This window comes from Rutilus rutilus, assembly GCF_951802725.1.
Source record: "Rutilus rutilus genome assembly, chromosome: 13".
NCBI lineage: Eukaryota > Metazoa > Chordata > Actinopteri > Cypriniformes > Leuciscidae > Rutilus > Rutilus rutilus.
In genome coordinates this window covers 26,820,507-26,832,485 of record NC_140218.1, presented here as the reverse complement: position 1 = coordinate 26,832,485, position 11,979 = coordinate 26,820,507, and the positions used below count along the sequence as shown (strand labels likewise).

General features: G+C 37.9%; 1 protein-coding gene across 2 annotated transcripts in view; it reads right to left on the bottom strand.

Annotated features, from left to right (window-relative positions):
• Positions 1 to 517: 517 nt before the first annotated feature.
• The window catches only part of eif4ba (eukaryotic translation initiation factor 4Ba), a 21,221-nt gene continuing 9,759 nt past the window's right edge, over positions 518 to 11,979 (bottom strand). The window contains exons 5-15 of one of the 2 annotated variants that reach the window (XM_084429106.1): positions 11,929 to 11,979; positions 11,682 to 11,825; positions 10,428 to 10,547; positions 9,646 to 9,822; positions 9,316 to 9,556; positions 7,898 to 7,986; positions 7,496 to 7,739; positions 6,008 to 6,045; positions 5,589 to 5,718; positions 4,875 to 4,947; positions 518 to 1,442 (exon numbers count right to left, since the gene is read on the bottom strand). The exon at positions 11,929 to 11,979 is cut by the window's right edge and continues 4 nt beyond it. In XM_084429106.1, coding sequence (XP_084285232.1) covers positions 1,365 to 1,442; positions 4,875 to 4,947; positions 5,589 to 5,718; positions 6,008 to 6,045; positions 7,496 to 7,739; positions 7,898 to 7,986; positions 9,316 to 9,556; positions 9,646 to 9,822; positions 10,428 to 10,547; positions 11,682 to 11,825; positions 11,929 to 11,979 — 1,385 coding nt within the window. In that variant the 3' untranslated portion in view covers positions 518 to 1,364. The remainder of the gene's footprint in view (positions 1,443 to 4,874; positions 4,948 to 5,588; positions 5,719 to 6,007; positions 6,046 to 7,495; positions 7,740 to 7,897; positions 7,987 to 9,315; positions 9,557 to 9,645; positions 9,823 to 10,427; positions 10,548 to 11,681; positions 11,826 to 11,928) is intronic. The other variant, XM_084429107.1, reaches the window with a different exon arrangement.

The following is an 11,979-nucleotide window of genomic DNA, read 5'->3' as shown; positions in this document are numbered from 1 at the left end:
TACTTATTTATCTTACTATCTGCCCATCCATCCATCCATCCATCCAGTGAGATGTAATAAATATTGCTTTAGAGTATGATAAATAGGATCATCCGACACTGAAGACTGGAATGAGGCTGAAAATTCACCGAAATATATTCAATTTTAAAACAGTAAAAAATAAGTTTTTTTTTAAACAAATTGTATTAACATTTCACAATATTAACCTTAAGTATTATATATAATATGTTAAATGCAATATTTAGCAAAACTGTCCTTTATTGTTAATTGTTGAAAATTATAAGCTGTATTTTGTATTATACATATTATACAAAATAACCCTTTCTTCACAATGTTAGCAGCTTTGGCGAAAAAGTTAATTTTGGACCCTAGTGAAACTCATTTTATTCATAAACATGACATCAGCTCAGAATGCACATCAAATGTGCTTTCTGTGGTATTTCTTCAAAGGGTGAAAATAATACTGAAGAAATTACAATCTTCTGGGATGCAACATAATCCACAATGTCCTCCAAACTGACTCAATGCAGTCTTTTATTGTTTTTAAGATGGTACACAGTTTAAATCAATAAGCAATTCATGTCACTACCTTCAGATATATGCTCAACCCAAAGCTGCAGCAGTCTCTGTCGTTGAAACATTGAGATTAGGAGGAATACTTTAATTCCTATTGCACATCAGTCCAAAGGTGTGGCTTAAAAAAGTCCAAAGGATAAGTGCGAAAAATGGGAGACTCCTGCCTAAAGCAGCGCAGAGAAATATCAAACCGAAACTATCAGGTTCTGATCCGTTGCAGGCCATTATTCAGCGGCTATTATCCTTGAATATAAATCACCAGAACTGTCGGCCAACACGAGTTTAAAACATAAAACCAAGGGTTGTGAGATTTGGGGGAACAACGCAGGTCATGGACCCCTTCACTTGACCAGAGATCTCAGCTAAAGCAGCTGCAGTTGAGCTTTCTTTCGGAAAGCTTAGGAAGCCCTAAAAGTCAGGGAAAACATTCATCTTGTGGCACTTTTCCCTGATTCTACACTTTCCCGCCACTTAACGTGCAATCAAGCTAACGAGAAATGCACTCAATTTATGATGTATGCAAGAGCAGGATCCATTTTATTTTGTATTTTAACCCCCCTCCCTAAAATGTATTAGTTATAAGCATTCATCCTTCCTCTTTTACTTCAAATATAGTCCTGTAATTTCCCACTAGGTTTTCGGTTCAGTCCTGAAAAGGAGGGGTTGCTCTAAAATGGGTTTTTGCTCTCAAAGGGCTCATCTGGGTCCTTCAGTGCTGCATGAAACAAAAGCTGTAGGTTTAATTTGTAATTCAATGTGGACTGTCGTCCGTGTAGTCCGTCCACCTCTTAATCTCCGCCGCGCTCCTCGTCTCCCTGCTCGCCGTCCATCAGCAAGGCTGCGTATTTACTGGCTGAGCTGAATTCCTGTTAAAACAAAAAGGGAATAGTGAGACGTGACCAAAACACGGCTGTTATTTAAGGTTTATGTGTGCTTCATGGTCTCTAAATCAGGTGATCAGAAATTGTTGTTTTGCATGCTCTGACACAGCTTAGTGGTATAAGATACTGAGCTTTAAGAAGTAAAGCTATGTTAGTGATGGTTTGTGCCTATAATCGGTGTGATGAAAGAAATCATAAAAAAATATATATATACCAACATACCCATTATTTTACAAAGTGTATTTTATTAAAGTGCGTTATAGTGTCTTTTAAGGTGTGTTCTCACTTGGCAGGCTTGGTTCTATGAAACCGAACCCTGGTGCGATTGCTCTGTTAGTGCGGTTCATTTGAATAAGTGTGAACGCGGCTGTCCGAACCCTGGTGCGCATCAACCAAGCAGGCCGAGACCGCTGAAAAGATGGGTCTCGGTCCGCTTCCAACCAAACTCTGGACCAAAGAGATCTAAACAAACCAAAAACAAGATGTGATGCGACGATGCTGAAGAATTCTTGTCATAAGAGATAGGCTGCACATAACAGTTCGGTACAGGCATCGGAAACGGCGTCTCCTTGCAGCCGATCTTAAAGGGTTAGTTCACCCAAAAATTCTGTCAGTAATTACTCACCCTCATGTTGTTCCAACCCCGTAAGACCTTCGTTCATCTTCGGAACACAAATTAAGATATTTTTGATTAAATCTGAGAGCTGGATCACTCCTCCATAGACTTCTAAGACATTATAACTTGCTGGCCCAGAAAATGTATTAAAGACAAGTATTCTCGTCGCTTTATAAACTTAAGATTGAGCCACTGTAGTGACTTGGACTATATTAACGATGTCTTTAATGCATTTTCTGGGCCAGCAAGTTATAATGTCTTAGAAGTCTATGGAGGAGTGATCCAGCTCTCAGATTTAATCAAAAATATCTTAATTTGTGTTCCGAAGATGAACGAAGGTCTTACGGGGTTGGAACAACATGAGGGTGAGTAATTACTGACAGAATATTCATTTTTGGGTGAACTAACCCTTTAATTTGTGTGTGTAATAGGAATTCCTGCCACTGTTTTGACTCCTCCTCACATTTTATAAGCTCTTCTTGAGTTGTCAACTGGTTAAAAATACCATCATATGCACATACAATGGCTTTGGATGTTTGGAAAGTTCTGTTGCAAATTATATACCATAAAAGACATTTTTTGTTTTTGTTTTGTATCTTTAGGTTCTGTCTTAAAAATGACAGTGTGAATGCTAAGCAAATCAGGACTAAATGTATCGTTTTCTTGTTTGGTCCGGACAAGAAGAATCAAGAGAACTGAACTACAAGTGTGAACACACCGGTAGAGTCTATTTATAAAATCAATTTTTAAATCAAATTTCTTTTGTTCCTTTTTTCTTTAATCGATTTGTACGTTTAGTTTTCTCTATCAAAAAAAGCTTGAGACAACATATGAGAAAAAAATGCTTGCTAGCTAACAATTAGCAACCTCCCCACCAGATGCCACTATCACCATAATTTTTGTTGCGTATGTAAGCTATCTTCTGTGAATGTGCAAAACATTCATTAGCCACTATTGGTGAATAACTAGATGAATAACAAAGTGTAGTAAACTGTAAAACTATTTTGCGCTACAAAACAGTATGTTTATGATTATGATAAAAAAATAATATGATAAATACCAGTTTGCATAATAAAATCAGCATAACAGATGTTTTCACACGTTAAAAATTAGTATGATAAACAAGCAAGAAATCTTAAGGTTTACAACATGAATGTTACTTTGTTGATTTTTAGGTGAAAAACAAAATTACAATGAGGTTGTGTCATTTCTTGCCTTTTTTGAGGACATAGACTCAGGAAGACACTAAAACACACCTTTTTTTAAATATGATCTTAAATAGAAACTTTTTTTTTTTAAATATAACAAAAATAATAAATCTGCTCTGTTTATAGCTGAACATCTTTGAGGTATACGGGGCCTTTAAACTGCTAAACCTTTAACTGCTAACGCTGTTAATTCCAGGTTATACAGGATAAACCCAGGACTACCGAAATAATGGCTCTTCAACACCTGGTTTATTTTTAAGGTCTGCTCCATCTGGTCCATTAAGTTGGTTCATTTCACTTGCCGTGAAAGCCCCTTCGAAATGGAGTTCAAACTCCATGTGTTTATTTGAAAAGGTCTGTCATGGTGAAAATCCAGATGGACCCCAATGTGAAAACAGATCTGAGTGGATCTCAATTACAAGTATTTTTCTTAATTCAGAAGCTGTTGCAAGTGATGCAAGAAAAACAGACCACAGGAAATTCCAAACAATAGCTGAGACGATCGCAGGTTTCATTCAGTTATAAGATGCCACACACATACGAAAGATTAAAATTAAGCATTAAGGCTGCACGATATTGAAAAAAAATGACATTGCGTTGTTAACGTTTTCTGCGATATATATTGCGATATACAGAATAGAAATACAGGAATGTTCACCAGATGACTCTAAAATGAACAGTGTGAGTTTGTTGGTGAGCAAATAATTATAATTATTTGTTGGGGAATAAATAAATTAATTAAAAAAAGCTAAAATATTATTTTTTACTACTGAAGACATTTTTGAGTGAGACGGGGAAAACTAACACAAATTTAGAACATAACCCCAGTAACCACAGTGTAAAAGTAAAAAAAAAAAAAAATCTCCAATCTCCTTTTTGACCAATATAGTATAAAATAATAATAATAGTGATTTTTATTGCTATTATTATTAAATATATTAAAATAAGAAATATGTTGTAATATTGTACTTGGTGTACTGTAAGAACAAGAAATCAAGTATTTAATAACTATTTACATCCTAATTTTTTCATTTTTAAACATTAAACCCTCAAGCTTTTATTTTGACAAGTTGCCGGCAAATGGATATATGTGCTGCCGGATTCATTAAATCACAGTCTGCGTGATTTCACAATTAATTTCTATATATCGTGCAGCCTTATTAAGCATGGAAAACATTTGCATCTTTAAGACTACCATTACCATCTGTATGAGATGGAGGAGGTTAGAGGCCAGGCACAAACTTAGAATAGGGTGTCAAATGTAATGTTTTCACATATAAGCATATATTGGAGAGGTTTGTGTCAGTATTCTCAATTCAACAGCTATAATTCAACGCTTGCATCAGAATTATGTGTCTAGACTCAAAATAAATATTTACATTTTTCAAGTCACATATCTTCCAAAAAGAAGCTCACAATTACAGTCTGAGACCAACATTGTAATTTCCATTACAGAGAATGGAGCATCTAAAAAAAGGCACTAGAGAAAATATTCATTAAAGGATAGTTAAAACAATGAAAGCCAGAAGTAAAAGCACAGGGAGCAGGGATCATGGGATCACACCCAGAGAGAGCGTTAGCTCTGTCACTCACAGGGCTGGGAGGCTCCTCAAATTTCTTTGGCTCAGGTGCTGGTCTGAGATCTCGCTCTCTTCTTGCTTCCTTTCTACAAGCAACGTACAACACACTGAGACAGAGTCTCACAAGTACTTCTACACTCATTCAGAAAAACACTCCAGAGCAGGGACGCACATCCCAGAGGAACAAAATATCCAATTGCTAATATTACAATCAATAGTGTTTGATGTTGAAATGCCCCTGCTCTGGAGCCAATACACTATTTTTATTGTTCCTGAGGCCAAATGCATCTTGCCCAGAGATATTTGCAAATACTTGCACAAGTGAAAAATTCAAACATGTTTAAAATGTTGTTTGGTCAAACAGCCCACTGACTTTTCACTGTTTGACATCTTGTTCACAGACTGCCAGTCTGTGTTTTAGCCGTGGGGATTTTTCAGTGGCTCTTTCTTCATCACAAGTGACTGACTTTACGAGTGAATCACTGAATTATCATTCATTCGATTAAAAAAATGAGTAAATGAGACTGGAAAGATGCGAATGGACACAGTGCTCAACAGGATAAACTAGCACAGAGACAGATTTGACCAACCACCACCCTTATATGATCAAAACTATTATAAAATCCAAGTAGAAAAATCTCATGATAGCAAATTACCAAAATGTCCTTCCAAAAGAAAGAAAAAGCTCTGCACTTTTGGGCAGAAGGGGTGCCAGAGGGCAGCTAACCTGTCTGTATCCTTCCTTCTGTCTCGGCTGGCTGCGTCTCCACGACCCCTGCCTGCTCCAGAGCCCGAAGCCCCACCGCGACCCCGAGAGGGGCCCCGATCCCGGCGCAACCCATCTGCTTTGTTTTCATCTGTAAGGAGAGCCCAGTGTTCAGCAGAGGACAACTCTACTAAAACAAAAGTAGTAGCCTCCATTAAGCTGTAGGCTTCTATAAAAGCGTTTTCTGCTTTCAAACTTTTCTAAGAAGGGAGCCTCACGACAACTGCAAAACAACAAAACTCCCTGACGTCAATCCATTGTGATGTTAAGAGGGGTTTCCAGAAATTACTTGAGTGTGAAAATTCAAATATGGATTGAGCTGATCATCCACCAGCATTACTTCTCATGTCTCAATGGATCTGCACACTTATAAATCTTACCTTTAGTTCTCTGAGGAGCATCAGCTGAGCTCGTCACACTGAAAAATTAAGTACATCAAAAAACTAAAGTCAGAACAATTCGAAAGAGCTCTACATTTATATATACACACACACACACACACACACACATATTAGGGATGATCATAATTTAACTGACAGTAAGAATTTTGACTGATTAATACTATCAGGTATATGTGGTTTTTGAGTCACATTTAAGGTGCATTTTATTATTACATTCAGAAATAATGTGAAATACCGGTAAATAAAGTGAAATGTCTACAAACATTTTAAACACTATAAACATTTATGCTATTTTATTTCCCCTCACTCCACAACAAATCCTTTAGCTATTCAGAACAGAACAAGACCGAAAATATAAGCAGCTATAAAATTATAGTGTAAAATTCTACTTAAAATTAAATCAATGTAAAACGTGTGTGTGTGTGTGCGCGTGTAAGGTGATCTGCGCAAATGAATTGTTTCCTTATAACAACGGAAACAACTTGAAATAGTCCATAATTTATGGTCATACTGATAAGAGTAAGACATCATTCGAAACTTTTCTTTTTGTACACTAACATTGAAAACAAAATATTGTGCTTCTGTAAAACATAGAAAACAAACAGGAATGTCGCTTTCTGCCGTCCCGGTTTTCTTTCCGTGAACTTGTTTTTGGAGCGCGTCATAAAAACTAACTGATACTCTGCATATACAACTTCATTTTGTTAACCTAAATTTTGCGTATAGGCCTATTTATTCCTTTCATATAACCCCATAGCTTTTCTCAGTTCACAGAAGCGCTGCATGTGCTTGATGTGATGATGTGTGAATCCTTATGTTCTGTTGTTTATGCTGCTATTTGCGCATGTAAAACTTAACACCTGGAGGATCAATTGTGTTATTTTTAATGGGTCACAGATGCTTATCCATTCGAATTTTCTAATTTTACTATCTTGTCGGTTAATGGCTAATGATTTGTACTTTCTATTCATCAGAGAATCCTGAAAAAAATGTATCACGGGTTCCACAAAAATATTAAGCAGCACAAATCATTGGTAATAGTAAGAAAATTGCTAATTTTCTTGATCAGAAATAAACTACATTTTAAAATATATTCAAATAGAACAGTTATTTCAAATTGTAATAATATTTCACAATATTACTGTGAAATGCAGCCTTGGTAAATAGAGACTTTATTCAAAAACATTAAAAAAAACGAATGTATGTATATATATATATATATATATATATATATATATATATATATATATATATATATATATATATTTTGTGACGGAATGGCTGCCTCTCCCTTGTAATCAGCGCCACCCCATCCCTTAACTCGCCAAAATGTGTGATGAATTCACGCCTCCCCCGCCCCCCGCAATCTGTGGGATACACTGAAATAATGTATTATAAATGATGCTAACAATTCTAAGTCTTTGGGTAATATATATCTAGAAATAACATAGCAATCCAGAGAGAAACCTTATGGGAGAAATGTTGCTGCTGGGAGAGACGACAGGTTTACTGTCACTCTCACTGGATCCTGCACTCATGGTGCTCCTCTTCGCCCAGGCGTTCTCCTTAGGTGGCGGCGCTGGAACAACTTTCAGTGGCAGCACCTCCTGCTTTAGAGTTATAGTCTGGCTTCCATGTGAGGACAACTCCTCGTCACGGCTGCTGAAAACCTCGTTTTCTACAGAGCGCTCACGCTCTCGACGCCTCGGCGCTGTCGGAGGGGGAGAAGGATTGGATTCTGAGGGTTTCTTTTTAATAAATCATACCGGCAGTTAGTATGATGGTAGATTTACATGCTTCTTAAATAAAGCCAGTTAATGGTTTTGCTCTCATCTGTTCATGCATAAGGACGTGTCAGTGATCACTTACCCCGGCTCGATGTGCTTCCTGTTTGTGATGACTCACTTCCTGTCCGTGATCGCTCGGTTGCCTGGTCCTCACTACGCCAGCTGGGATGCCTGAGTGCATTAGAAAATTAGAGTGAAACTTTTTTTTTTTCAGTCTTTGCTAGCAAGGATGTGTTCACACTTGGCAGGTTTGGTTCGTTTAAAATTAACTTTAGTGCGATTCATTTGAAAAAGTGCAAACGCTGCTATCCGAACCCTGCCGAAAAAGACCAAACAAGCGGATCGAGACCCACCATTTCAGGGGGTCATTGTCTCCTTTCTAAGTGCAGTTTGACTGAAATAGGTACGAAACACGGACCAAAGACATGTAAATGAACCAAAAACAGGACGTGATGTCACAAGATGCGACCCTGATAAGGACAGAATCCTCAAGCATCCCTAGTTTTTCTTGTCATATGAGTTACGTTGCCCATTACAGTTTGGTACAGTGTTTTTTTGTTTTTGTTTTCAATTTTTTTATCTTTATGTTCTGTGTTAAACATGACCATGTGAATGCTAAGCGAACCAAGACTAAATGTATTGTTTTCTTTTTGGGTCTGAACTAAAAGAAGCAAGGGAACCAAACTACAAGAGTGAACACACCCTAAATTTCATGATCCTACATTTGTTGATATCTTCACATGACAACGATTTAGTTGGTGGGAGATGAAAAATCTGATTAATATGCAAATGAATGAAGTCTTCTGAGTTAATATCACATTAATTAATACTATTACCTAGTTCTGGCATGAAAGTCTAGATGGCGCAGCTGATTGGTTGCTGTTGCATCAGCGGCCAATGAGCTGCAGCTCAACATTCAGAAACCCTCCAACTTCCCCAGCTCCACCTGTATAGATCTGCTACAGGGGTTAATTCATGTATGTTACATGTGCAGCAGCAGCTGCTTGTTTGCATGCTCACAGCAATGTCTGTGAATGTATTAGCAGTAGCAAGTCTCGGTACTTGCTCTGCAGCAGCGTAGCAGATCTATTCCGACAAGACCAAATACATTAGCATTGCCATCTCCACTACCATGCCAATCTCCCGTGAGTTGTCATGACAGAAATATAATTAACATCACACTAACTGACATTCATGAGAAGAGTACTTTGAGTTACATGTGATTGTTTAAATTTATATTAATTCATCTTTAATACAAATTTGTTAACTTTTAAAATATTATTTAATTATTTTTCAGTGATTCTGAAGTTCAATTTTCACTGTATTGATTTCTGAAATTGTAGTGTAGCTCTAAATTAACTCCTTAGTTTAAGTCCTAATTGTTCACTGTCCAGATATGAAAAATTAGATAAATGTGAGAATTTTATATATACTGTGTATTTATATATATACATATTCAAAAAAACCTAAATATAAAAAAGGTGAAGGGTGTGAATGTACCTCTCTCTGGGCTTGCGTTCAGGTCCTCTGTTCTTGTCCTCTTCCAGCTGTCTCTGCAGTCTCTCCTGCTCTTTCTTAAGCCTCTCCTCCACCTCTCTCTCTTTAGCAGCCGTGTCCACTGGTTTGGCTCCTCCGAAGATGGACGCAGCTCGTCCTGAAGCGGTTGAAGGGCTGCTGCTCTGGTCTTCCTCTTTGGGAACACTGCGGGGCTTCAGGTTTAGCTTGGGCCTCTGAAGGGGACCTAAACACAGATGCAGTACAGTCTGTTTAGATGATCAGATAGGTTCATTTCCTGGAGTGACCCAGGCAGATGCGAGCGCATCGGCTCACCTCTGTCCTCGCGCTTCTCATCCCGTCTCTCGTATCGCTCTTCACGGTCACCAAAGCGTTCTCCATAGCGCTCCCCGCTACCCCGAAAGTCGTCCCTCCGGTCGTCCCTTCGGTCGTCATAGTCACGTCGAAAACCACTTCCAAATGGTCGACGTCCGCTATTGCGTGAATCATATCCTGAAATAACGACAAACACAGAATTAGGAAGGTCAACAAACTAGTGGCAATAGTTGTTTTCAATGATCAATGGAAATCCCTTTCCTAGGGAGCAAAGCTTTTTTCTGTTTTATGTAGATTACAGTTTTTGTTTTGAAATGATTGTTCCATTCTTATAAGGCTCATTTAAGAGTTTTCATTGTAACAAATCTTTAACCTCAAACCAGGTGCAGGATTTTTTAGCAAAAACAACACGCTTAGTCCAAGCCAGCTTCTTTTTGAACCAGGGGCAATAATCATTTAGTTTAAATAGTGGTTTGCATTTCTATGTTTTCAATTTATGAAGCTATTGTAAACTTTATTGCTACATAACATATTATATTTATTACAATGCTATTATATCTTGTGCAGGCAATTATGTTGTAAATAAAAAGGCCTGACAATGTCACTGCTAAATACCTATAAGTATTGTGGTATTCCGCCACGTTTCTCACTGACACGCCCCAAACTCATAATCTCAGGGCTTAAAGAAATCCCAGGCTTCTCACTTGCATTTACCACGTTGTAAAAAACAGCCTCGCACAGACCTCTAGTGCAGAATTGAAATGAATGAAGGTGTTTTATACCTCTGTCGTAGTCTCTGCGCTCTTTGTCATCATAACGTTCCCGGTATCTGTCTCTTCCGCCATCATTGCGATCGTTGTCCCACCGCTGGCCACGGTCTGAATCAAATCGATCTCGGGATCCTGAGAAGAGGATGGTAAAAATCCATAAATTTGAATCAAATGTTAAAAACTTTAAAAACATCTGGATGTATTTTATTTCTAAAATACTTCAAGTATTTATTTTACTCCCTCTTCAATGCTGTCCAATAATCAATTACTTAAAGGCACACTATGTAAGATTTTTGGATCAAAATATCTAAAAACCATTAGAACTATATTATATATTTTGTTAATTTGTGTACTTGCATTATCCCAAATGTATCTAAGAATGTTTAAATCCCGAGAAATAAGTAGTTTTAACCAGGACACAGACCGCATCCGTGCGTCGCCTATCAATGACATCGTGGTTTGTAGAAAACATGGAAACACCAAAGACACTTTAATATATTATGTGTTTTATTAGACAGGTGAGCAATTGTTTGGATACATTCAACGACAGAAAACTAATCATTGTTATACAGCTCAACACAGTTAGTCTTTTTGTTTATATCTCGTTTTCTTGATTTACTGCGAGTACCATATTTACCATGCTTAATATCGATCTAGCTCACTGCAGTGTGCAACAATTGTCTCATACAGTAGCTGCCGAGCGAACACACAGAGTAGCATTATAACAACTTTCAACACACTCAAATATATCTAATATGATAAAACAGCGCTGTGTTCCCTCTCATACGCATGACTGGAAGAAGCGGAAGCGTCTGCGGTATAATAAAAGCTCCAGTGCTCTCGAACTGAGTGTCGCGCTCGTCTCTCATTAGCAATCGCTCCAGCGGCCTCTTCCGCTCCAACGGCTTTTGTAACTGTAATAAATCTTTAATACATTACCGGTCATCCATGAATATGATTTCTGCCCGAGTCCCGTCGTATTCTCCACCGGCTGTAGAGGTGAAGACAACAACTCCCATGATTCCACGAAATGAAGGCGTCATCAAGCTACGCCTTTGTTTTGAATAAATGACCTCTAGTGGCGAAAAATTACATAGTGTGCCTTTAATAGACTGTTGTAAATAATCTTATAATACATTTTGTTAGTAGCTTGTCATGTGGCATTCAATGACAAGATTATTATTTTTTGTCAAACTAAAGATACAAAGCAGTGTCCTCTCATACAATTGCTCCAACAAATACTTGTCGGATTAAGTAATTGCTTACGCTCTCCAAAAGCGTCGTCCCTGCGTGGTCCGTCATCGGCATCAGATTTAGGCCTTGCCCGCCAGTCAGAATCTGTCTTGTCGGGGCCCATGTCTCGCTCACTGCGGTTACGGTCCCGCCCGGACATGGATCGATCATCTCTCTCTGAGCAGGAGAAAACAAAAATAATTATGAATCATTTTTGTCACCAATAATTCAAGTTCACAACTGCATTATAGTGCAACAGATCGGTTTCTCAGATCCACACCTTTCTCATTGGACTGGTCAGCGATGTCTACACGGATCCTACGATTTCCAA